The sequence below is a fragment of the Apis laboriosa genome, unplaced genomic scaffold, assembly GCF_014066325.1.
Source record: "Apis laboriosa isolate Shangri-la unplaced genomic scaffold, ASM1406632v1 scaffold13_cov153, whole genome shotgun sequence".
NCBI classification, from domain to species: Eukaryota; Metazoa; Arthropoda; class Insecta; order Hymenoptera; family Apidae; genus Apis; species Apis laboriosa.
In genome coordinates, this window is record NW_025221370.1 from 4,465,222 (window position 1) to 4,491,141 (window position 25,920).

The 25,920-nt window shown below is 34.6% G+C and overlaps 2 protein-coding genes across 3 annotated transcripts in view; one reads left to right on the top strand and one right to left on the bottom strand.

The window, feature by feature from the left end:
* LOC122720869 (cadherin-23) overlaps positions 1 to 25,920 on the bottom strand; it is a 74,191-nt gene that overhangs the window by 19,907 nt on the left and 28,364 nt on the right. The window contains exon 1 of one of the 2 annotated variants that reach the window (XM_043947914.1): positions 19,414 to 19,436. The exons of the other annotated variant lie outside the window; for it this stretch is intronic. The gene's annotated coding sequence lies outside the window, so the exon portion shown is untranslated. Of the gene's footprint in view, positions 1 to 19,413; positions 19,437 to 25,920 lie in introns of those variants that run through there. 2 annotated transcript variants of the gene reach the window in all.
* Positions 3,839 to 4,924, top strand: LOC122720874 (basic helix-loop-helix neural transcription factor TAP). Its single transcript, XM_043947920.1, has 3 exons — positions 3,839 to 3,909; positions 4,051 to 4,247; positions 4,369 to 4,924. Exons 2-3 carry the CDS (start codon positions 4,062 to 4,064, stop codon positions 4,879 to 4,881), a joined length of 699 nt encoding a protein of 232 aa, XP_043803855.1. The 5' UTR covers positions 3,839 to 3,909; positions 4,051 to 4,061; the 3' UTR covers positions 4,882 to 4,924.

Sequence of the window (25,920 nt, forward strand, 5' to 3'; positions counted from 1 at the left end):
TGTTGCCAGTTAGTTAACCTACTTCTCACGACGCATGCCTGTTGCAGGCAAAACCTTTTAAGGCGATCGACTCTAATATCGCCAGACCTGTTGTCGAGTCGCTTCGCAGCTTCGAACTTTACAAGATACCGTATTATATACAATTTATTTATTTATTAATATCCTTAACTTTTTAACATTCTTGATTCTTATATTCGCATGATAGAAAAATCACAATGGTTATTGTTAAAAGATAAAAAAGAAATATTCGAAAGATTATATATATTAATCATTTATCCAAGCATATGTCCCAATATGCAAGAACGAGAAGTCTGCCAAACGTGAAAATTGATAAAACGAAACGCGAAAGATGAATAGTCCGTAATGCAACGTTTGCACGATCGAAAGAGAAACGTTATTTATTGACGTTGGCCAATAAATTATCCAATTAGAGCGGATCGTTTCGGCAGCCTTCCTCAAACCCTTTCTCCGTGCTCGACGCTTTCGTCCAATTCATACATACCGCACGCCCCTTACCCTTCTCTCTCTTTCTCTCCTTTTTTTTTTTATTTGATCTTCGATTTTGCACGCACCGTGCGCCAAATCTTTCGTGTAATTCCCGATATTTCCGTGGCCCGATCGAACATGTGTCTGACACGGTGTCGATTTCACGGCGTTCTTTTATCGGCGAAACGGCACGAATTTTTCAAAGTGTGAAAAGGGTTGGTCGAAGCCCTTTCGCGACGGAGGGTAGGCGCTTTGAGGGTCGATGGTCGTTTAAAAAAAAAAAACAAGATTCGGTCGCAGACGTTTTTCAATTTTTTGATAGAAATAAATAATATTTCTGTTCCAACAACTTTTGAAAACGTGTTCCCGTTTTATTTTATTTTTTAGATATTATTGTACGGGAATTTTTTTTTTTTTTTTTTTGCTGCCTTCGATCGTCGACCTAGAATTTTTGAAAAAAATATCGAAAATCCGAAGAATGTTTTATGGGATTGTAAATTTTTACAAATACCTTTTGCAAATATCGAAGAGGTATAAGATTTTACGAACTTGCTACTAAAACGATAATTTCACGGTGTATCAATTTTTGCTATTAAAAGAACCATGAATGTTTTACCAAAAGTCGACTTTCTGCAAACCGCTTTCTAGGCAATAAAAATTTTAATAACGAATCGTTAAACAAGATATTTTCTGATTTTTCCAAAATCGCAAATAATAAAATTTCATGATTCCGTGACGAATTTAATTAGTTATCAACAATCAATGTTTCCACAATTAATCATAATATGTAAATAATAGGTGGATGTATAGAAACTTTCTAAAAATGCAAATCTATCTGGCAAAATAAAACTCTCCATTGCATAATCCATCCTCGTTTCTTAAATGGAAATGAGGTATGTCAAAAATGCCTATTTTATATATATAGACAGATTTTCATTTAATGCCAATAGAGTCGATCAAATCGTATCAAAGCGTATCATGCAAATGAGATACCATCAATCGCCTCGATGGTTCACACTCGAAATCGATCGATCGATACCGAGCTACATATTTTATTTCTAAGGACTTGAGTGATTCATGGCAAAATTATGTAAAAACTTATATGAATCATCATTTTATCTCACCGATAAAATAATAATTTGTAATCGAAATGTAAACCTTTATATAGTTTTGATTTTTTAAAAAAAATTACATTGGAAGGAAAAAGGAGGAGCAAACAGAAACTCGAAAGATTAACGATCAGAAATAATGCAATTATATGGAATTTTGTGGAACAACAATTTCATCATTTTTGCCCATTAAACGCGTCATTATATCCTTCTTCCGTTTACGGTACGGGAGAAATTGAAGGGAGGAATGAAAAGCCGACAGGCAATTGCTTTACTCGCACTTGTTTCGAACTGCTATCGTGCATTAAATATCCGATAAGGAGAAACTGCTTAGAAAAAAAGCAACTTTGAAGTTGATCTAAACGGGTTTAAATTTCTTTTACAACAAACTTTTCCTCCGGGAGAAATTTTTAAATCCTTATTTTCTATAAAAAAAATTACGAAATTCGCGATAGAAGAATAATTATTAATTATAATGGGCCGAAAAAACCGATAAAAAGAGAATTTCTGTTAAAATTATTGATAAATAATTACGTGAAATAAAAATTTAGCACAATTCTTGTTCAATTTGAAGAAATTACTGACGAGCACATTGAAGGATACGCGAAATACTTTGATATGAACGTTTCGATAAGAAATCGTTATGCAAACATATTGCTGATATCCTGCGCGATTCTGATATTCGTTCGTTCTCTTGCAAACTTACGATCTTTTGAATATTACTCGCGCAACAACTCTTCAGAGCCTGGAAAATAGATACGACGTTTCGATCCAATAGAGATTAACACGAAAAGATATTGACGCGATTACACAGCATTTCAAATAATATGTTGGGGATTGACAGGCGTTAATACTTGAAAAGTATTATACGTATTATCGCTTTTACTATCGTGCTACCGTTCTGATCCCTGAGCACACTGATATTTCGTGGGACCTTAGAAACTGTGTGTACTCTCGTTACAATTATTGATACTATCCATAGGAGGTACGTGATTGAAACAAAGGACGATATGGATGAGAAACGAGGATCGAAGAGAGTCACGTATTATTTAATATTATTCTTAACAAATGTGAATTTTAATTAAAAGTATGTTAAATGAAAGATGTTTCGTTTTAAAATAATTCAATTAATCGTAAATGTTGGTCAATTAAAACTTTTCCTATCGGGGACGATCCATCTATTCGTTTCTATGGTGATGTTCGAGCATTATCAGCTGATTAGCAAATGCGACATATGGCCGTAGTTGGTTTTATTAGATTATCGTACACTTACTTTTTCAACTATAAATCCTTGTTCAACGACATTTTAAGACCGAACATTTTCAGTGAAAGTGGTGAACGGGAAGGACGATAATAATTGGATTTCACTTTCTTTTTTTTTTTTTTTTTGCAACAAAGTTAGAGGTAAGAAAACTTGATTAATTTCGCGCACGAGTATTTCCATTCACTGTACCGCACCAGACCGCGCCTTTAACTTGATGTCACTCTCTACAACGCAGTTGATCGTGAACCACAGTGACAGGCATCATTGCATCAACGCGTTAATTTTTCTATTTACCAATAAAACAGAAAAAAGAAATATTCGTATTGAATATTCTATCTCTTCAAGATTATAATTAAAATCATTGATTATCATTTTTATCCGATAAAATAGATATAAAATTCTTATCATCAGAGATAGAAAAATCAATAAAGTTGAAAATCTAATTCTCAACTCACCGAATGTACTCCACTCACTGTAGACGAATATTCTTTCGTAAGAAATTAATGCAATATACGAAAACACCACGATCATCGCCACGAAAAATCCTCACCACGGCAATTTTAATAACACGATCGCAGAAACTTGGTAATCGTTCTCGCACGAGTTCCACGAAGGAAAGAGAGAGAGCGTAATCGCCCTAAAAACCTCTAATCTCCTAAACTAGACGACTACATAGCCGTGGCACGCGTCTAATGCATACAAAGGAGAGTGGTGGGGGGTTTAGGTGCCCCTCCGTCGTGATTATGGGGTGAACTCTTGGTACGGTGCCCCATAGACGACGGGCCGTTCCTGTGGAGGGGGAAAAATACCCCTCGGGACGGTATATATGCCCTAAGAGCCCCATGCCACTTTCGCAGTACCAAATTGTACCCCGCCTGGCACGGTCCCGCGTTTCTTATTTCCTTTTTTTTTTTTTTTTCCCCTTCCCTCGCCGCCAACGAAACGTTCGGCTATGTCGTGACACGAAATTTTATTCACAGTGCAATTGCGGAATTATAGCAAGTTTATGAAGTGAACGACTCTGCGCGACGAATCCTGCGAGGAGATCAGGTAAGACGATTATCGGTGTTTCGCGCGGATGGAAATTTTTATTCGCGAAAATCGAATCGAAACGCTTTTCATTTTCAATCGATCACTCGTCAAACCATTGACAGAGAATAATAAATCCGTAATAAAATACTTGCCTCTCAGAGATAGACAGCATGTCCTCGGAGTACTCGTTCTGCAGCGAAGGAGGTTTCGACGAGCTCTCGAGCTCCTCCGATTCCGGTTTCGACGTGAGCTTCGAATCTCCCAAGCACGAGGCGCAATCGGACGCCCTGTTCCCGCCGGCGAAAGAGGAGAAACGGAAGAAAACACGGAACACGCGGTGCAAGAGTCCGACACAGGTAAGCCGATCCCCTTATCTCAGAGATCACGCCCACCCAAAGAGCCGGCTGAGAACGATCTCGAGATAAAGGAAGGAAAGAGGCGAAATGATTCACGCTCCAACCATTGATTCGCCCGCAGGTGCTCAGACTGAAAAGGAATCGTCGAATAAAGGCGAACGATCGCGAGAGGCACAGGATGCACACTCTCAACGACGCGTTGGAACGTCTTAGGATGGCGTTGCCCACGTTTCCGGAGGACACCAAGCTCACGAAAATCGAGACGCTCCGTTTCGCCCACAACTACATCTGGGCCCTGTCCCAGACGCTGGGGAACACGGAAACTGGAGAGATCACCGTGAACGTGGGCAACGTGACGGTCAGCATCAGCGAGAATGGAAACATGATCACATCCTCGACAGGAAGTTGCGCGGTTGCCGCGCAGAAGCGGCTCGGCCCGTCGCACGCTGTCTTCCCTTATCCCCAGGAGAGATTCGTGCCCGAATGGCAGGAGTACGATTGTTACAGCGACCAGAGCAGCGTCAGCCCACCGATGCAGTATCAACCGTGTTACGATCAGAGGATGTACGCCCATCAGCATCAGCTTCCGGCTCCGCATCATATGGGACATAACAACATGTATCAGTGTCTTTAGAGAGTTTTTCTTTTCTTTTTTTTTTTTTTTTATTCCTCTTCTGGTGGAAGTTGGTGGGATAGTTTGGGATGGGTGGTTGTTTCGGGGGATGGTTCTTCGACTTGGATCGTCCAAGTTTTTGAAGATGGCTTGGTAGATTGTGAGGATTGATAACGTTGCGGTGGGGGAGATTAGATGGATAGAAAGGGGTGGTTGATGCGTGGGTCTGAGCGGGAGTAATAAGGATGAATTTTCAGGGTTAGTTACTTACGTGGCTTCGAAGTGAATTTAGTACTTGACGAATGATTACATTAATTTTAATGTATCGTTGTTATGAAAATTTTTGACAAGGAAATTGTACGAAGTAAAAGTGAAATTTTTTAACAAGTTGATTAGCTTCATATTGGTAACCGAACATGAGTCATCGTCGCCATTGTACTATTGCGACGAGTAACGAAGTGCTTCGGAAGTCGTAGTATCGTATGATGCGGTGTAAACGATGAAATTCTGTCAAATGTCGAGTGCAAGTACTAAAATCTAATCGAAGCCGTCACTTAAAAATCAATACTTGAAGACCAAAGAATACTTACACCGTTTTTAACAGAACTAACATATGTCCATATTCTAGTGAATTTTCTAAAGTTCCAGTGACAACTTATATTGCGATTTACAAAGAACACAAATTGTGCTTTTCGTATCTGCATATCATCGAACGAGAGTAAAACGTTATTCAAGATTAGAATTTCGCGTCGAATTAACGAATTAGCGAGTGTAAAAAAAAAAAAAAAAAAAAAAAAAAAGAATAGATCAGTGCGCAACGTGTTATTTACTTTGTAAGAGAGCATTCTATTCGCAACGAATTACTAGGATTAAGGATTAACGTTAGATATAACCGTAACCAAAATTTTTCACTTCGATAATCTCGATAACTTCTTCGAAAAAGCATATCGATTATTTCATTTATTTCTTTATAACCTGTGGAAAAATCGAGGCACCGTATATACGGTGTACGATCAGAGACACGTACGTAATTGTCGCGTTCCTTTTCTTTTCTAGTCATCGATGCTCTTAGGTTGATCTCGAACGTTTGATCTCACTGTTTGTTTCTTAGAATTATTCTATTTATAGTATACGTCTCCGCCAGTGCTCTTATCGGATCGTGAAACTACCGATTCAGGGAATATATATTGTACAGAATTTATATCTTATCAATAAATCATATTTTACCTAGACGCATACATACACCTTTCTCTGCTTTCTCATTCACGACCGCCTCCCATTTTATAATCAAGAAAAATTAAGATAATCAAACTCGTGTATATAAGAATAAAATTTGAATATCTCACATTTTTAAAGAACTTTTACAATTTTTAGATATACGAAAGCATTTCTTCTATTAAATTACAAACAAACTCTAATTATAAGAATAAAATTTGAATATCTCACATTTTTCACAAAGAACTTGTCCAATTTTTAGATATACGAAGCAATAAAAATCGACTTACCATAAATTTTATTCTTATCATCTTCTGAAGTAATCTTCTGAACAGTGCATTGTTCCGTCAACGTCAGTCAAATATTTATACACTAGAGAATTAGGAGACGCAAGATCACACAGATAAGGCACGCTCTCGATCGCGGGCAACGACATCGTGAAAAGGGAGGCGAGAGATCCGCAAACAAGACAGTTACGGATTAAGCGGTTATCGTCTTACTAACGAGCACGCTCGAGCCACTTTGCAGGAATGGAGTCCTGTTCAAGAATGAACGGCCACGTGCCAGGACACGTGTCCTTTGTGGGAATCGCTGCGGGCCAGATGTATCACAAAGTTACGTCTAATCCGCTGGATCACAACGAACGTGACTCGAAAACTTACAAAATCTGACAATCGAAAAAATCGATTCTAATAATGGTAGCATTAGTAGTACCTGCTGTCTCACCTTTTATTCCCTCTCTCTAAATTTAAGTTTACACGTTGTTCACGCTTTCTATTCGCAACACGGACATTGAAATTTCGCAATTTTCGAAAAAAAATAAATGTTATCGAGAGCGATGGATAAACCGGTGAAGAGTGGAAAAATGTTATCTTTCCATCCTGGATTCAATAGCTCGATGGTTATTTTGATAGTCTAGACGCCCCCTTTCGTTCAGCTCGATCGAATTCGCTATTTATTTTTCTAACATCGTGCCCTGAAAATGGAACACCTACTTCCTCTTCTTATGGAAATCAGTATTTCGAAAATTGATTGGTTGATTGATCGATTTCATAACGATCTTATTAACACAAGATCCCAAAAATTTATCAATGAAATTTTCCTTCTCGACTCGAAATAAAAATAATTGTGTCGAAGCAAAGTGACGAAGACCAGATATTTTTGTCGGTCGACGCTGTTTCACGACACCCTTTGATCAATAATTTCGTATACAAGGCCTATTTGCAAACAAGCTGCAAGCTGCGACGAATCCGTTAGCACGCTCGATCGTTTCCCCAAATCTCGCCAATAATGGTAATGCTTCAATGGAACCATTATGCCTACGACAACGTGTAACTGTGTGCACAACGCGACAGACGGCTACGTTTCGTAAAAGGTGTTGGATTTTGGGGAGATTCAATCAGTTTTTGCACCCCGACGCTGGTATAGGGGTTACGACGACGAAAAATAAGAAATTGGAGAGAATCACTATTGATTTTTCAAATGTAACAATTCAAATAAAATAAAATAGGATAAAAGCTGATTTAATTAAAATTGATTGTATTCAAATCGATTGACAAAATTAATAAGAGAAAGAAGGAAAATCGAAGCAATAAAATACTTGCCGATTTCTACGACGATCGGAATCGAACAATGAAAAACTGTTTTTCGGGGCACACACAAGCCTCTCTCGAACAAAGTTTAAACAAAGACCGGACGAGGAATTTTTTACAGGCCATAAACGTCGCTGCCTGCATTTCGAAGCGCAGTGATTCCGCTTTGATCGACCTTTCGTTGGGTCGTTTCCGTCGAGTGCACATATCGATCGCGTGCAAGGCCCTCATTGTGCCGGGGCGCTGGTCTGTACGGTGACATACTGGTGGCTGACAGAGGTGCACCCCCCTGTGGAGAGCAAAAGGGGGGTACAGTGACGCGAGTAGGGAAAAGGGGGAGTACGGGTTTTCCTAATTCATGAAAATTCGTGAAATTACCTTGACCGATCGGTGAACACTTAATCGAAGATAAATGGCCGTGATTCTTCCACCACGCGGGAAGATCCCCTCCGAATAATTGTTCGACTCCGTGAAAGGTGTCATACAAATAGAAAAAGTCGAAAGTTTATCCGAAAACGTCGAGAAACGTTGTTGAGCACGTACGATATACGACTGTGCAAAATTTCGAGAGCTTTGATCAATCTTGATTGATGATGATCGATATTCTTGATTGTTTGTTTTTCGTGATCGATGGGATATTTGAAGTGGAAGATGAATACAATGAAACAATTTGAAAAATTCTACTTATCCTTCGAAATAAGAATATATCTATATATAAAACTCTTCATAAATAAATTATTTGAATAATTTATTATACGAATATCACGAAAAAGAAGTTGCAATTTATTAAAATTCATTCTCAGCCCCATACGACACGATTCGAATTAATGGAACAAAGACGATCTCGAAACGAAACCACCCCCGATCCTATTTACCCCGAAACAAGCAGACAACGCGGGGTGTAAAAAGAAGATTCAGACAAGCATCTTTCGGCATCGTATTTCGGCATCTGTTTAGATCGTAGGGGTAGCCGGGCTTTTCACTGCAAGTTGGCATTTGCAGGCCTTTGTGGTAAACCAACGAACAATGCCTGTTAGACCACTACGTCAGCACACCCCGCGAGCACACCATCAACGTCTATTCCATTTTCTTTCCTCCGCGCGTGGTAGCTCGCTAAAATATGGAAAGCCTTATTTGAGTTAGAGATCGACGCCCTTGGCCGGAATAAATTGAATTAATGGAAGAACGAGAATTGATTGTTAAGCTCTTTAGAGAGACGGTATTCGTTGAATCACGTGTCCACGTGAAATGGAAACTGTAGGCAAGTCGCGGAGGATGAAATTGTTACAAGCTTGCATTTTTGTTTTCGTTATCCATATTTATTTAGATTAAATAATATTTACGAATAATATTAGTAAATCGATGAGTTCTTTTTTCTATGATTTTGCAAATAATTTGTTAATTTACATCCTAAATTTATCGTTATAAAAGAATTTTTCAATGATGAAATGATCCGTGATCACTTACAGAATATTCCACGTTGATCGTACAATTTTATTTTTATGGAAACAAAAAAGACTTTCCTTAAAAGAATAAAAAGATGTATAAAAAAGATATACAAGAAGAAGAAGTTTTTGAGGGAAGGATCCGATAACATTTCGACATTCTTTAATAAGAACTTGACAACAACTGCCGCGAATCTACACGCCATGGTTTGACTCTCGCGATAGAAATATAGGGGACAGATGTCTACGGGGGGCAGGTGTAGCCCAATGTACGCGTGCCAACCAACCCCCCACTGCGCTGCCATTCAAGACTATAATTTACTTGAAGAATGCCCGAGCCAGCCAGGCATTCATCCCGGAATGACGTGGATTACTGGTCCAGGGAGTCCAACGAGTCCTCCAAAGTCGATCGGGAAATCATCGACGGAACGATCGGCGATAACGTTAACGACCCCTTTTGCTTTACTGTTGCAATAAAACTTTTTTTTTTTTCGTGGCACGTGGTAACAAAAGAGTTTTTAACCGTTGGATCCTTTATATTTTGTAAATATAATAATAATAATAATAATAATATTTCGTAACATAAAATTTTGATTCGTATCTTCTCACTTCCATTTTTTTTTTTTTTTTTTTTTTAATTTTTTATACACTGTTCCTATATTGAATTTCAGAGATTATACTTCTTCTTATTATTCGAAATATTCTTTTGAAATTAATGAATGAACGATATCGTAATTTTTTTTTTTATAAATAAAGCTTTCAAGCTTTAACAAAATGTAATGCAAAGATTTGTTTACTGGGATTTTCTCTCTGTTTAATACACTCTCCATCGTTTATTAACAACATCAATCGGTCTAACGCTCAGCCTTTAATCACATGTAAAACCGGGATTAAAACCAAAAGGATCGCTGGACAAATCATTGATTTAACGTCATTGTGAAGCATTCGTAAGAGAGCGCGTTTTATTGGGCTTGTAGGGTGAGCTTAGGCAGGATTACAATCTCCCTGAAAATACATTTGATCTGAGGATTTATTCCGCGTTTCAATTGTATCTAACTCGAAAAAATTGCACACATCGAACGTATCTACACACACACACAAACACATGTATATAACAAATTGGAAATTACAATTTAATTCATTTATTTTTAAATTCCTCCAATTCCTTATCTTTCGATGAAAAAATTTTACACAATGAAACGTGAAACATTTTTTTTTTCCCTTTTTTTTTTGTAATTCTATACATTTGGGACGAGAATCATTAGTAACAATCATTCAAGCAACAGTAAAAGTAACGGTGATGGATATAGAATTTCATTGTGCACACTCGAATCGTTTGGTTTCATGATTTCGCCGAGCAAACGATTTTCCCTAATTCTCTAAATCGCTCGCAAATAGTAATTCAATCTCGCAATCGATGCGCCCTTTACATTTCAAAATTACCGGCAAATAGTAACTCAATACGACGAATAGAGAGACTCCTCAAAGGATGATTCAATAGGCAAGGAGCAGCCTAATTTCACGGCAACGTTAGTTTCGTGAATGCTCAGGTGGTCGATGTGGTCTTAGGTCAATGGTCAGTTGAACTGACATTGACCTAAAATTTTCTATGGACTCCTCAGATTCTTCTTTTAATACGTTGATTCTTATTTGATCTCAAGCTTTCAAAAATCTACGTATATATATATATATATATACGTCTTGATTAAATTGAAGATTTTTTTAAAACGAAGAAATTTAAAAGACGAAAGAAATTTTAAAGATGAAATTTGATCGAGAAAAAAATTGATCGAGAAAAACTCGAAAAATTATGAATATTAATCGCGAACATCACCTTCAAAGAATTACTTTTTCAATTTTATGATGGAGAAAAAGTAAAACACCAGCCAGAGACCATCTAAACATATGCAATGTTATTCCAACACTTTACACGGTACCGGTCCTATAAACAGTCAAGTGGTGCCGTACCTCGTGCCCCATAGATTTCACCATCCTCCTCGCACCCCAAAAATCCCTCAACCCTCTACCCTACCCCTACTCTCTCCGTACCCTCGGTTCAGTCACTGGCTGGCAGCTCATTAAACACCCACAGCACCCCTTGGCCACCCCTCACCCTGATTTAACTATTGTTTAGCTTGCGTGTGTGCGTCATCACCCACAAGGGGGGAACGATCTAGGCTCGTGTGTACGTCGTTCGACGAATATACGGGGCGTAGATGGAAGTTCCACCATTTTGCCAATGCCGGTCTGTCATCATTGGTGGCTTGATCGAATTTGCAAACCTTGAACAAATTTATAATTAATTTGACGAATTTTCATTCGCACGTTAGATATAAAATGTAACGTTTATTAGATTTTACAATTTTTTCTCGATTTAAATATATACGAAAAATAGAAATATTGGAATTTGTAATTAGACTTTGATATTAGAATATCGAAAACGATAAGGAAAATTTATTTTTCCTGATTTTTCCTGGAATAATACGATAAAATTCGTGACTCCTGATCTTGACCATCCTATCTTTTCGTCATAGGTGGTACAACTACTTATGAATCTAGGTACATCGACACGTTCACCATCACCAAAGGAGATCTAACCGGCCATCTGTCCGTATTTTGATGCTCTACGAATCGCAGTGGTTCTTATTTTTATGCACTCCGACCGACAGTTCATATCTATGCGTATCTTGCAAGTAGTGACGGGATTTGCACCCTTCCCTTGTTCAAATCAAAATCCAACGATAAAACCTGCTTGTCATTGTTTGTTAAAAGAAGAATAATTCTCCAAAAAAAGTATTTATTATTTCAATAAATTGTAAAGTTCAATTTATTAATTTATTAATTATTCATCAAATTTTGTTGCTAATATACAGTAAAAAGAATAAAGGATACCCTAAATAGATCTAATCAAGATAACAAGATTGACTGATGTCGAGGGAATTTCGTGCATTAATTACGACTTCCTATCTTAAATTAATTTACTCGTTTCAACCTCGTTAAAATTAATCTTCCAGAAGAGAATATTCACATCGTATCTCGTATACCCATAATTTATCCATCCATTCCTCTTTACAATCTTACAATTCTAATCATACAATTCTGTAATAATACAATTTTAAAATCCAGATACTTATTCATTAAATAACGATACGATTTATTTTTAAACAAATTCGAAATCTCTTCCTTAAAAAAAATTTAAATTAGTCAAAATATTAAAAGAGAAACGAAGACAAGAGGAAATATCCAATTTTCTCGTTTCGTAACCTCGATTCATTATCCACTCAGGCAGCGGCAACATTGAGCACCACCGGAAATGCTGAAGTGACGTGGCGAGTACACCGGCGTTTCGATTTCGATCGGTGTATCCCCACCGCCGATTTCACCCTTTTTTCCATGAACACCCTGCTCTCACTACGGCCCTGCGCCACATTATTATTTCATAACAATCGCGGCGTGCGTAGACCGATAAATGCTATGTCCCGCAGGTTATGGTTCGTTGGACAAGCCACGGCTCAAGGTAAATCGCGACTTGACTTTGGCATTAAAAACTTATATCGTTAAACATGCTCCATTTTTCGCATAATGTAAAATATAATAATAAGAGTTGTAAAATTTAAAATTAATTTAAAATAATTTTCTAATAGAAATAGATAAACTATAATTGAATAGTTGATTAACTTTTTTTAATTACGGTAACTCGAGATAATAACCGACCGCATTATCCGATAATTATTACGCTTAATCATTTACTAACGAGCTGAGGTTTTTCAGTTCCATCATTTACCGACCTCATAAAAAGATACTCGTAATTATAACACCACAGTCTCTCATTGGAGAGACTTGACAATTATTTAAAATTTCTTTATTCTCTTTCTTCTATCCTATCCTCTCTAGCCTTTATTTTAGATTTTCAAAAAAAAAAAAAAAATTAAAATCTAGTTTATTTCACATATAATCGTAATTTATCGCAATATATAGGACAAGCATTTTCTATAGAGAGAAAAAAAAAAAAGGGAAAGGAAAGGTGTTCGATTTTATCCAACCCTTTTTCCCACTAACGAGAACGTTGTAACGGGAGCTCTATAAATCTTAACCACGATTTCCTGTTTCCCTTAGGTTCCCATTGAAACGAAATTCCGTTATCCGGATGCGAGCCTTTCTTCGAAATGCGTTGGAAAAGAAAAAGAGAAAAAATTTAATTCTATGAATTAGGAAGTTCACCCTTGAGAATCTCACGCTCAAGATATATCTTCGACCCACTATGGATCGAAGAATCGATGTTCTTCTTGAACGTTTTCCCTTACGAAAAATGGATGGGAAAAATTAGTGAAAATCGGGTAGTAAAAGTAATATTCTTGAAGGGTCAAAAGCGCGAAAATCCTAAGTTTGCCGTTTCTCTATGATCTTTGCCGCGAAGTAGTGGATTTCAAAGAAGCCGGCTGGTCGCTTTTCTTGTGGCGTACCGCAAGAAACGAGCGTGAAATGGGCGCACGCTTCGCCAGGATTTCGGGGTGGCCAACGATATCGAGGGGTGGTCCGTAAAAGTTTTGTGAAACCGATCGATGTATGAGAAAGCCTCGTGTGAAAATTGAATCTTTAACAATGTTTATCGACATTAAAAATTTCGCTTTATGATCGAACAATATAATATTGTATAATTTTCCCAAAAATTGTATCGAAGAAGCGCAAGGATTAAAATTTTTTTAAAAAATATAAGTTAACAGATTTACAAATGAAAAAGTAACAATACCGTGATACGATCGTAAGTATCGTAAAAATCTAAATTATCGACGCGGAAGCGGAACAAGAAAAAAAAAAAAATCTTGCACCTGGCACCGCTTTTTTTACTCCACCCGGAAACGATCGCGGGTATAATAAGTCGCAGGATATTTTTAAAAGAAGCTTGTTTCCGCAGGTTGGGTAAAAAAATCAGGCGTAAAATGATTTTCTGGTTGATACGTTACTATTCTGGCAATCGGCCATGTATGTTTTCCAGCGGCATTGAGGGGAGGGATGAAAGGAAGGGAAGTTGGAACAACGTGGCTAGCCGCGACTAGCATGGCGAATCGATTTCAATGCATCGGAGAACGTGACTTCGGGGGTGAGTGTTACCTTTATGGACCACCGGTTGTGTAATTTCAAGGTATTTAGCGCTCCTAACGAGGACAACACCCCCGATCCTTTCCTCCGTGAAATGTCACAAGATTTTTGGATTATGGGAAATCTATTCTCGTCCCCCTAAATTGAGACAGCTTCATTCCGAACAATCTTTTCCCAATTTTTTCTTATTATATATAATTAAATTATAAAAGTTCCGTCTTTTATAATTTAATTTTATAATTTATTTTATTATTTTATAATTTATAATAACGTATGGAGAAGAACTTGTTAAAATGTTATCAGGATCAATAATTGGATCGATGACGATTTTTCCGAGCAAAGCGCTAACCGCAAAGCGTGGAATATCATATCACGCCCAACCCTGGTTGACGATCCTTTTCAGCCAATCAACCTTATCCGCACTTTAATGTTTCGAGTTATCGCCACGTGTCGGCCACGCGACTTCGACGCATCCCCCATGCACTTCGCCACGTGCCCGTTTTGCGTGGTAACGTCGTTGTCAATTCGAGTACGGATTACTCACAGATAACACCTCGGTAAAAGAAAGGTGGAAAGATAATAACTAGAAACCGGTAATCCCTTCATTTGCGATTGGGAACGTCGCGTGTCGTCTCGAGTGCTCCTTAAAAGATATGCTCGAGAAGAGTGCATATGTTCTACTTTCGTTTTTTTTTTTTTTTTTTTTTTTTGCGAAGTCTTCAGATGTAATTCAATTCTCTAAAAAAAATACAAAAAAAAAGTTTTGACATCTGTAATACAGATCTTATATTTGAAATAAAAGTATATTTTATTATTGTTGAATGATCAAGATTATAGATTATATATTTTTTAAATTGAAATTTAATCTTTTTATGATAATGGATGGATACGAAAATGGAAGATTGTTTCGTGGAAACGATCAACTAATTTTAGCCTGACTCGGGAGGAATATCGGGAATTAAAATGATGCGTAACAATGGTCACGTGCGTGTTCCGATAGACACGTGATCAGGAAGACCGAGCTACGACTAAATGCCAGCGCCACGTGCATTTATCACTGGGTAGTCGGCTTTGAGAAATTGATAGCGGGAAATTTCACACCAGGATGCACGTGTTCACCTACCCACCGTGTAAAAGTTGGGGATAATTGAGATATCATAGCCGGTTTCCCACTGACAAGGGAATAAGGCTAATTTGAATTAGGGTTGACGATCAATTATGCGTAAATATCTCTTCAAACAGTGTTACTTGTAAATTGTTTGTTATTACAATAGATGGCGTTAGTAGACACTTTTGCGATTGTTCTTTGTTCTTTTTAATCAAAATTTGTTTAAAAATTTTAAACTATCTCTTGAAAAATTACTTCATGATGATTCAAAGGAGGAGAGGGGAGGAGGGGTAATCATCTCTTCGTTTGTTAGTACTTATAGATTAATAGATTGAGATAATTTTAGTAGATTGTTATAAAATAAATTTCTTAATCTTTTCCTAATTAAATTTTTCTTTACAAGAATTCGAAATTATCTATCGTAAGATATTATAGATTTTAAGAGATGTAATCGCAGACTATTTGTTAACGTATCATGTTAATGTAGATGGTGGTTATATTTTTAGATCGTGACACGTGCCAGCGGAACAATGTGGAAAAATAAGCGTAATTGAGATATAAAAGGCGATTCTTATCCGGTGAGAAATTCTTCGAGCTAATTCGAATGCTTGCACCCTGCTTCGACACGTGGCTCGAGCGTGTGCGAATCTTTCCGCAGCACGTGCTATGCGGTAACGCTAAATTCGATCTATGCATCGAATTTATTATGCACCGTGTGACCTGAACTTTCGAGCATCTTATTAGAATAGCATTAACTAAACCGAAGTTAGTAACACATGTGATATATATTTTCAAAACGAGAAAAAAAGCGTATATCAGCGTATATCAAAAATATATAAAAATATAATTATTTATATTACATTATTGTAACTTAAAATTTATTTATTATATTTTTTTCTTTGGAATCTCTGATGATCTTATTCCCCTATGTTTATACGTAATAATAAGCTAGAACGATAGTGTCAAGAGCAGGAAAAAAAATAGTGCTCACAAGAGTCGGACAGCGCCTGAGGATATTTAACCCGGCTTGCACATCGGTAAATGTTTGATCCACGTGAAGTGCCCGTGGCAGTTTGCAGAGCGTTTCAATTAAAACGCGCATAACGATGAAATAAAATTATTGAACCATGAATTCAACCAATGAAACGAACAAACACGATATCAATGGACCAATGGACACTCTCCGCAATAAAAAAGAATCATTCGTTTGCACGAATTAAAATTTTATGCACACGAAATAATCTGGTAACACAATTGATCTTGCTTCTTTTCTTTTTAAGAAACAAAAGAATTAGATGAAACATTAAATAAAATAACGGAAATCGCGATAGAACGAAAAAATTTGGATTTATTGGACCCTATTTGGGATGATAGTGCCCACCCGCACTTAAATCCGCTCGAGATAACGAATCACTCGCATGTTCCTACAAACGAATTCATACCCTTCGACCGACAATAAACTGTATTATCTTGGATCCAGGCCACTCGATGCACCCTAAAGCTACATCAAAGGGAAGAATTCGATCGAGGGAGACGATCGATAACGCAATAACCTCGAATGCTTCGCTTCGTGTGTAATTCTATGCTCATCTACGAACACTTTATTCTCCGCTTTTTCCTTTGATGCGGTATCATATACTTGGTATGTAGACTCGATTTTTTTCCCCCTTTCTGCGTATCTCGATTGGGTCGATGCGTGACAAGTTTTATTTACGGAAACTTTGTGACGTGAAATGCCTAAAAATTTCTTTAGAAATTCTTCTCTTCTATTTTAAAAGATTTGAAATAAAAATTAATTCGCCCTTCCTTTGTAAAATCATTCTGTTAATAAAATAATTTTTAAACTTGCAATTTGAACATTGGAATCCCTGATTACTTTCATACCTTGCAACTTCTATTTTAATTAATTCTAATATATTCATAATCGTTTATAATATACATAAGTAACGAATAAATAAAATTATAAATTAAAATTAACCAAATATTTTCTATTCTATAAAATCACCCTGACAATGGTAAAATTTTGTAACTGCCCTGTTAAGGTTTCGAAAGGGTGCGTCGAGGTGTATCGGAAAGAGAAACAAAAAAGGGCCGCATTAAAAATTGTTCTGAATCTCATCTAGGTCGAATAATCAGATACCTTTCTGTTGCGTACCAGGTGAGCCTGCTGAAGCGAATAACGCCTTTTGACGTTAACGCCAGACCTCTTGTGTGCGCGGCCACCATAAACGCAGTCGACGTACTACAACAGATCTTAATCTCCCGTTCGAGTTCCTGGTTACCAGAGGCCATTACCCATTATGTTTGCACTCCAACTATCACTCTATTGTCTCTGTTATCTAATGAAACATCAACAGGATTTCTTTCGTGGCAACGATTTGTTAACTCTGACCACTGTTTCGATTCTTCGACTTCTTTTCGTCCATATTGGACGAGATAGAAAAATGGTCAAATCCATTTTTAAAATTAATATAAAGAACGTTTGGAATGCAAATTGTTGAATAACGAACGGAGAATACAAAATGAAGAAAAGTACGATTGTGTTAGAAATAGTTGGTATATGTAGAGATTATCGCAGATGTTTATTGAACAGCACTAGGCACTTAAAAACGAAGTGAACCAAGTTAGCCCGGTGGCTGAGCAAAAGTAGTACAGTTGCCATTCGTGGTAAAATAATATCGAGGATGAAAAAAAAGACTGCACGCGCCATTGACCTTCTATGAACGTTAACATCGAAACGGATGAAAGTAGAGGGTGGCAAGTTGGACCAGTGTACACAAATAAACAGACAGAGAGAAATTATTTTTAGAGGGGTCCGTTAAAAGTGTTGTCACATCGTACGAAATTCAAGTGTTTCAATTATTAATCGAATTATTGACGTAGTAAATGTAACTCGTTTGTTATAATTTTTTCAAAAATCATGAATTAGTTTTTATTATTTCATGATTACAATTGAAGAAATTTATTAAATAATGATTCTATCATAATCTATCATATTTCTTTCATAATTCTTCTAAAGATTTTGTTTTGTTTTGATTTTCTATTAATAAAAGAGATAAGATTTAGATTGCCCAGCTCATATTATGGCTATCGTATCGTTCTATTTCTAAAGAGATAATGATCGTTCCTAAGAGGGAAACCTAGAATATGATGCGCGAAGATTCCCTTGGGACAAAAGAGGATGAAGCCTCGCCAACGATTCGAACAAAGGAATCTCTCAGCGGGATATTCCCTAGAAACGAGGACGTGATTTGCAGATCTGTTCGATCACCATGAACTTCTATTGTAACAGATCGATAAAAATAATTTCTACAACGAATTTGAATAGAATATTTTTATAGAATTTTGATTGACTGTTAAATTGTGATAAAATGTTATGTATGTTAATGTATGTTAAAATGAGAATTAATTTATTAAAAAATATTATATTTAAAATTTCTGATGTTTGAGTAAAGAAAAAAAAAAATATTCTATTAAAATGATTTATTTCTATATTTGCTAATCTTGCTTTTATTAATTCTTTAAATTAATTCTTATATTTCAAATAAATTATTCTAATTTAATTAAAAATCATGTTAAATTATGATTTAGATTTTTTCAATTTGTTTAATTTTTATATTCGATTAATTTTACAACAATTTATTCTTACTTCACATATATTTAATTAGAGTATCTTTATAAAATTATTATATTTAGGAATTCAATTTTAATATTTTATAAAATAATATAATTATTTTTATTTTAAACATGATTTTAATTAAATTATTTTTTTAAGATTTCATTATTATATGAATTCATATTTAAAATGTTATATAACATTTCAATTTCCGCGCGGATTTAATAAATAAGGACCATATAGCTTCAGCCAATCACGAAGCTGCTTACAAAATCGGTTCGCATGGCTTCAGTCTACCGTTGAAAATCCTGAGTGTAAGATGTGTTGTACCGGCACAGGTGTGTAATTGCATAGAATTTTTATTGATAGTGCATTTTATTACTATTTATAGATTATTAGTAATCTCATTTGATTAATAAGTGTTTGTTTAATCATCTATTAAACATTGTTATATAAAAATTGAGTAATTTTTCTAACCTTTTTCGTTGTGCTGCGTTGTTGTTCGTTTTTGGCAGTTAAAATTACTGGTAATTTGTCTTATGCACTCTTAAAGCAACATTCGATTCAAATTATCATTTTATTTTAATATAATTGTACTTTTATTACATTCGTTTTATAGTTTTGATTTTTATTCGTACAGGTTATCGTTCGATTACCGGCGTAATTTTGCACACAGATTGACACGTACACACACATCTAGTTTTGCACACACATGCGCACACGATGAAAGTTGATTCGACGATACAGAATATGGTAAGATTTGATTTATTTTAACAAAAGATATAATTACTATATGTTTTTTAGTCTTTTTATTCATACGAAAATGAAATAATTAGACCGTTATAATAATTCTATTTCGCGCACGTCTTCTCTCTCTCGTGTACACATGCCTTCTACGCGTCTAATCGTGCGTTCAACTCGTATTACTTCTATTTGTTTTGATTTGGTGCTCGTATTATCTGTGTTTTGATTTTGGAGCTCAAGGTTCCACGACCGAAAATATTTCTTAGAATATAGCTATTCCAGGAAATTGACGGTTCGTGTTTATGCTCGATATGTTTTGATATTCCAACATGTTTTGATGTGTCCCCAGGCATATCCCCTCTCTTATTTATAATTCGATAACCGAAATCGTAGCACAAGGTGTTATTCGTTGTCGAAACTGGCGATTAGACGGTTCGTTTCACGTACGTCTCTCCATTACGTCTCCCTATTACGTCTCTCTATTACGTCTTTATATTTGCACAGTTTTTCTTTTACTTTTTATATAATATTATTTGATTAACATTTTTATTATTCAATAGTTTATTAAATATTGTTATAATTAATAACTAATAATTAATAACTTGTGAAAAAAATTTGTTCTTGTTTCTATATTCATGTATTTGATTAGATTTATTTCATCATGATTAATTATTTATCATAAACTTGCAAAATAGGATTTGATTTTAATTATTTATATTAATAATATATTAATATAAATAATTAATAATGTACAGTTGGTTTTATATTTTATACATTTTAAGGATTTGTTATTTTTTGTACAGGTTAACAAAGAATTGCTGAGATGTCTTTTTAAATGGGAAAAAGAGATTCCCATATGGATGCCACAATGAATATTCTATACAATTATTAATCTGATGGTGGTTTTTCATGATGTGGTAACATTTTATTTATATTTATTACATTAAATACGTTTTATTATTTATATTTGTTAAGTAATTCATAATTTATCAATACATTACTAAAATAGTGTACTAAATAAAGATAGAAGAGATTAAATGAATTATATTCTTAGTAAATATTAAATTGTTTTTTTATCTCAAATAGATTCTTAATGAGATATCTTTTAGGAAAAATTTTGTAAAAATTTAACATTATTTTTTTTTAAATAAACGCTTGATAGAATAAAAAGGAAAATATTAAAACAATATTTTCCTTTTTTCCTCCCCATCCCACCTTATTTTCAGAAAATTTATATGATCGCGCGCAATGCGGTCGATAGAGTCAGTGTTTGCTTCGTAATAGTAATTTCATGTTTTTTTAGAGCACGACTGCTCTAACTTAATTTAATTATAATATATTCGTGAAAGTAGAGTCAGTGTTTGTTCGCCGATTGCAATTCGAACGAACGCGTTAATAGTCTTTTATTTTATTTTTTTTTCTTTTTAAATATTCGTTTCGTGTATATATTAAAGTCAGTGTATCAAGAGATATCAAGAGCATAAGGCGATCATCCATCACGCGAAGAGGTAATTGTCTTTATATTTTTTTTTTCCATTTATTTATTAATTTATTTTTGATATAATTGGAATTTATTAGAATTTTAATCTTTATTTTTATTAAAATTCGAAATTGAATATTACAATTTATTATTTTAAAACTTTTAAATAATAATCAATACTGTATTTTTAAGAAAAAAATTATATATGATATTTTCTTTTTTATTCAAGATCCTGATAATTTTTTCCTGGGCTTCAAAAATTTGTGACCGCGCGCAATGCGGTCAATAGAGTCAGTGTTTGTTACGTAATAGTATTTTTATTATTTTTTTAGAGCATAAAAGCTCTAATTAAATTTAATTATTATATTTACACTCGCGAAAGTAAAATCAGTGTTTGTTCGCCGACTGAAATTTAAACGGACGTGCTAATAGTCTTTTATTTTATTTTTTTCTCTTTTAAATATTCGTTTCGCGTATATATTAGAGTCAGTGTATCAAGAGATATCAAGAGCATAAGGCGATCATCCATCACGCGAAGAGGTAATTATCTTTATATATTTTTCATCAATTAAATTTCATCAATTTTCCATTTAATTTTTTCTATTTTTATTTATTTATTAATTTTTTAAAATATCCATTATATATATATCATGTTTTAAATTATGATGTTCAATTTTTTTGTTACAGTTCCTTCTACTTGGTGAGATGACTTCCTATGGCAATGCAGACTCTTCGCATGTATGGTGAGTCGCATGCATTTTGATTCCTCCGGTCACTCAATCATGTCGTAGGGTGAAAGATCCGAATCGACACGGGTGACTGGTTGTATACGTAGAATTTTGCACGAGCACAGTGACCACGGGTATTTATTATACCCGTGAGTAATAACATTTTGTTTTTTTATTTATTAGCTTAGGCTAGGTCTTCTTGTACAACGCGCTTCTAAATATTAATGATTTTCTAAGTTAATTGTATAAAGTTTAATTCAATATGGATATTTGCAAAAGTCAAATATCTAAATGTATGTATGAATATTTATGTATAAATTAGTCATGAATAAATAATCTTCGAATAAATAATCTCTTCTTTTATATTAAATGATCAATTTTTTTGATCTTTTGAAGATAGTAAAGATAGTAAAATTTTATTCCTTTCGAAAATATGTTAAATTTTATGTACAAGAAGACACTTCGCGACAGGCAGACTTTAAAGTCGAAGCTATAAATTTTGAATATTTTTTCGAATTTTCCAAAATATGCTTTGATGGAGGAGTCGCCTGAGGGTATTTTTATTAATATTTAAATTTGAATTAATTAATTTATTGCATTATCTCATTTCTTTAATAATAGATATATTCTTTGATTTGCAATTTCTTTCATAAAATATTAGAATATTAAAAATTTATTACAATTTGTTGCATTGATAAAAAGTAAAGTATAGAGTCATTAATATTTAAGATCAAATAAGAATATAAAAAATCAAAGTTCATTAGCCCGTTAGATATAAAGTATTTATATTAATATATATTTTTTTAGCTAGGATTTTCAGATTTAACCCCTTCCGTGTTCATTGCCAGGAACTCACTCACGTGCCCAGGTGCTACTTGGGTGAGAGAGAGGCAATGGGCATGATGACCATAGTTCATAAGTTTATATAAATTTTTGTAGCGACTGACAATGCGTTAATGTATCGTGCACGACGTATTTTCCACATTGTGTGTATGATTAGGCTGTGGAATTGCGTCGTTTCAAACCTATTAATAATTAATAATTTAATTACAATTTAAAATAATAAAATATCCGCTGGTAAATATTGCGGATTATTATAAATAATAATGTAAGATTAATATCTTACATTGACGAAATAATTAACGATACTTTATTTCACTATTATATAATATTATATAATATTATTCTAATAATATTCTATCTTTAAAAGATACCATATATTTTAATATGAATTATATTTAATACTAATATTCATAATTAAAATTGAGATACATAATTTTATTATTTTCTACGCAATGGTCACTAGCCATCGTCAGTCGATTTCAGGAAAATGGTACGTAAAGTTAGAGTGTGAAAGTAGTATGCCAAGCTCGGGTGTCGGAGGCGTCCCGGGACGTTTCCCTAGTGTAGGCATTTTGCGCCCGAGTATTATGTGTGAGAATCGTGGAATGAATGTGTTGGAATGCCTGTTTTGCCAATTTTTAAATATAGGGCTAGGTAGGATAGGTAGTATACTTCTGGTGTGTCTGTTAATTATAAGTAGGTAGGGCCGGGCAGGTTGTCACAGTCTCCGATCGGGTAGGCGCGTTTTCGCGTGGCAACCTGTTTCAGGAAATATAATTTGAAAAATCGAGTGCAAAGCTGAGATGAATGAGTACCATTCGTCTCTGGTTTTTCCCATCGATTTTTCGAATTCCGCGATCGCGATCGCGAATTAAATTTCGAAACGAACGTTGCGCTCGAGATTCTGCGCGTGTACGGACAATTATCACTGCGATCGTTGGTCGTCCACGTGCAATTAGCTTCCGGGATTTAGTTTTTTTTTTTTTTTTTTTTTTTACCTACGATTAGCGAATCTCGAGCCTAGATTTAAGTTTCAGCGGGCATTGCGCCCGAAGGAGGAAGACCGAAGAGGCCTCGACAAACTGTCGCGAAGAGGGGCTGCAACGAATGGTTTCTCATTTTTTGGATCTTGTTTGGGTTCAAAGAATGGGAAGCCATTGTTATTACTTTGTCACTGTGCTCGTTTTAGTAATACGTAGTGAATGTTGTGTTGTCTGGCCGAATTGCATGCCGGCCCATCATCCAGATCCAGTCATCATGGGCATCGCGATTTTTTTTATTAGTGTTGCGATATATTAATTACGGGTTGAATTAGAGTTGCGAAATAATTTCGCGATTTTTTATTTATTAGTGTAGCGAAAAACTATTTACGGGTTGAATTAGTGTTGCGATTGATCAATTACGGTTTGAATTAGTGTTGCGTTAAAATGATAATCGCGTTGCCATAGTGTTGCGAATTATAAGATATCGCGATTGCTTTTTATATTTAAATTGTAGAGTCATTAATTTTCAATTTATTTTCTAGCATTGCATTTTATATTTATTGCTTTTCATTCATACAGTAATAGTAAATTTTTATTTGATTCATTTTAAAATTAGTGTTGCGATATTGTTCCATCGCGGTTGTTTCAATTAGTGTTGCGTTGACAAATGATCGCGTTTTTTAAGTAGTGTTGCGTTTTACAATATGCCCAAAGTTGTTCCACTGACATGGTGGAAATTGTTCCACTGACATGGTGGAAATTGTTCCTGAATCACCAAGCAGCAAAGAGCTGCACAATGGTGATTTGACGACAGCAACCTCTGATATGGTTGCATTGGCTGCAGTCTTCCGCGATGTTAGTGTTGCGCATAATAAAATGAGAGTGCATAAAATAGTTTATTAGAGTTTCGTTAAATAATTAGAGCACCTCGTTGAGGGTGTATGCTTTCGCGAGTCTTCTATTTTTTTTCCTTTTTTTTTTTTTTATTTGTTGGAATTGCATTGCAAATACAAATAAAGCACTCTTCGCGTTTTCTTTTGAAAATTTAGTATATTAGTGTTGCGAAAAAAGACGTTCCACTCACGGTTTGTTCGAATTCATATTGAGTGGATTATTTTGCCCTTATGGCTATCTTTTTTTCTTTTTTTCAGGACTTTCTTTTTTCAGCATTCCCTTATTGAAAGCGTTTGTTATTGAAAATATTGTTAAAAAATATATTTGCTTCTTACCAATGAATTTAAAATTTCTCATTTAAAAATATGAATTACTTAACAAGTTATATTTTATTTTCTTATAATTTGATTTCTTTTGATATTAATGTTTCTTTTTTTACAGATAAATTATTAATTATTTTTTAATTAATAATCCAGTAATTGAGTTTGTTACAGGTATGAACTACAGGAATATAATTACAAATATAAAGTATGAATATAAATAGAAGAAAGAAGATACAAATTATAAAATAGTATTTGATCTTCATTTGTTAAAAATTATTTGTTATTGAATTTTACTAATTTTATTGTTTTATTAGTTTGTTTCAGGAATCTCCTTCAGCTCATTCAACAAAATTGAAGAGGAACATCTCATTCTTTTTTCATCATCCAATTTTTATATTAGATAGGATCAAAGAAATATTTCTGATAGATAGGATTCACAAATGTGATGTGTTTAATATTCTATTGTTCCTCTTATTAAAAGACATCGTCTTTCCTATTCTTCTCGCCTTTCCTCTTCCTTCTGGATTTAAGTCTTCTGGAAACAATCTTCCTATTCTTCAAGGCAATATGATTATGAATCGATTGCTATCCCTTAAATCTTTTGTCTCAGTCTAACATTAGTTATATAATTTCGTTTATTAACTATCATTGGTATCATCCATATATCCTCCTTCGCATTTTCCCTAACCATATGTGATTTATATGGTTTATCATGAAAATTTGTTGATGTTGATGTTGATGTTGATGTTTGAATTGAGTGAAACAATTCTTTTGAGTTTTCGATATAGGCAGGATATAAGAACAAAAATTCTTATGTAGGAGTGTGAAATTTTATGACAGATGGATGTATGAAATGCTTTAATGTTGTATTTAATGTTTGTATTGTTTGTTTCAGGATCATTTTCCAGGAAGAGAAGATTATATTAAAGAAAAAAATTGATTTAATAATATGAATTGAATAAAATAAAATATACTTAGAAATGCATGCA

Excerpts from the sequence above, each read along its gene's own strand:
- LOC122720874 (XM_043947920.1), top strand. The coding sequence starts at position 4,062 with ATGTCCTCGGAGTACTCGTTCTGCAGCGAAGGAGGTTTCGACGAGCTC. Across the intron at positions 4,248-4,368 it reads GGTGCAAGAGTCCGACACAG|GTGCTCAGACTGAAAAGGAA; the intron begins GTAAGCCGATCC and ends ATTCGCCCGCAG.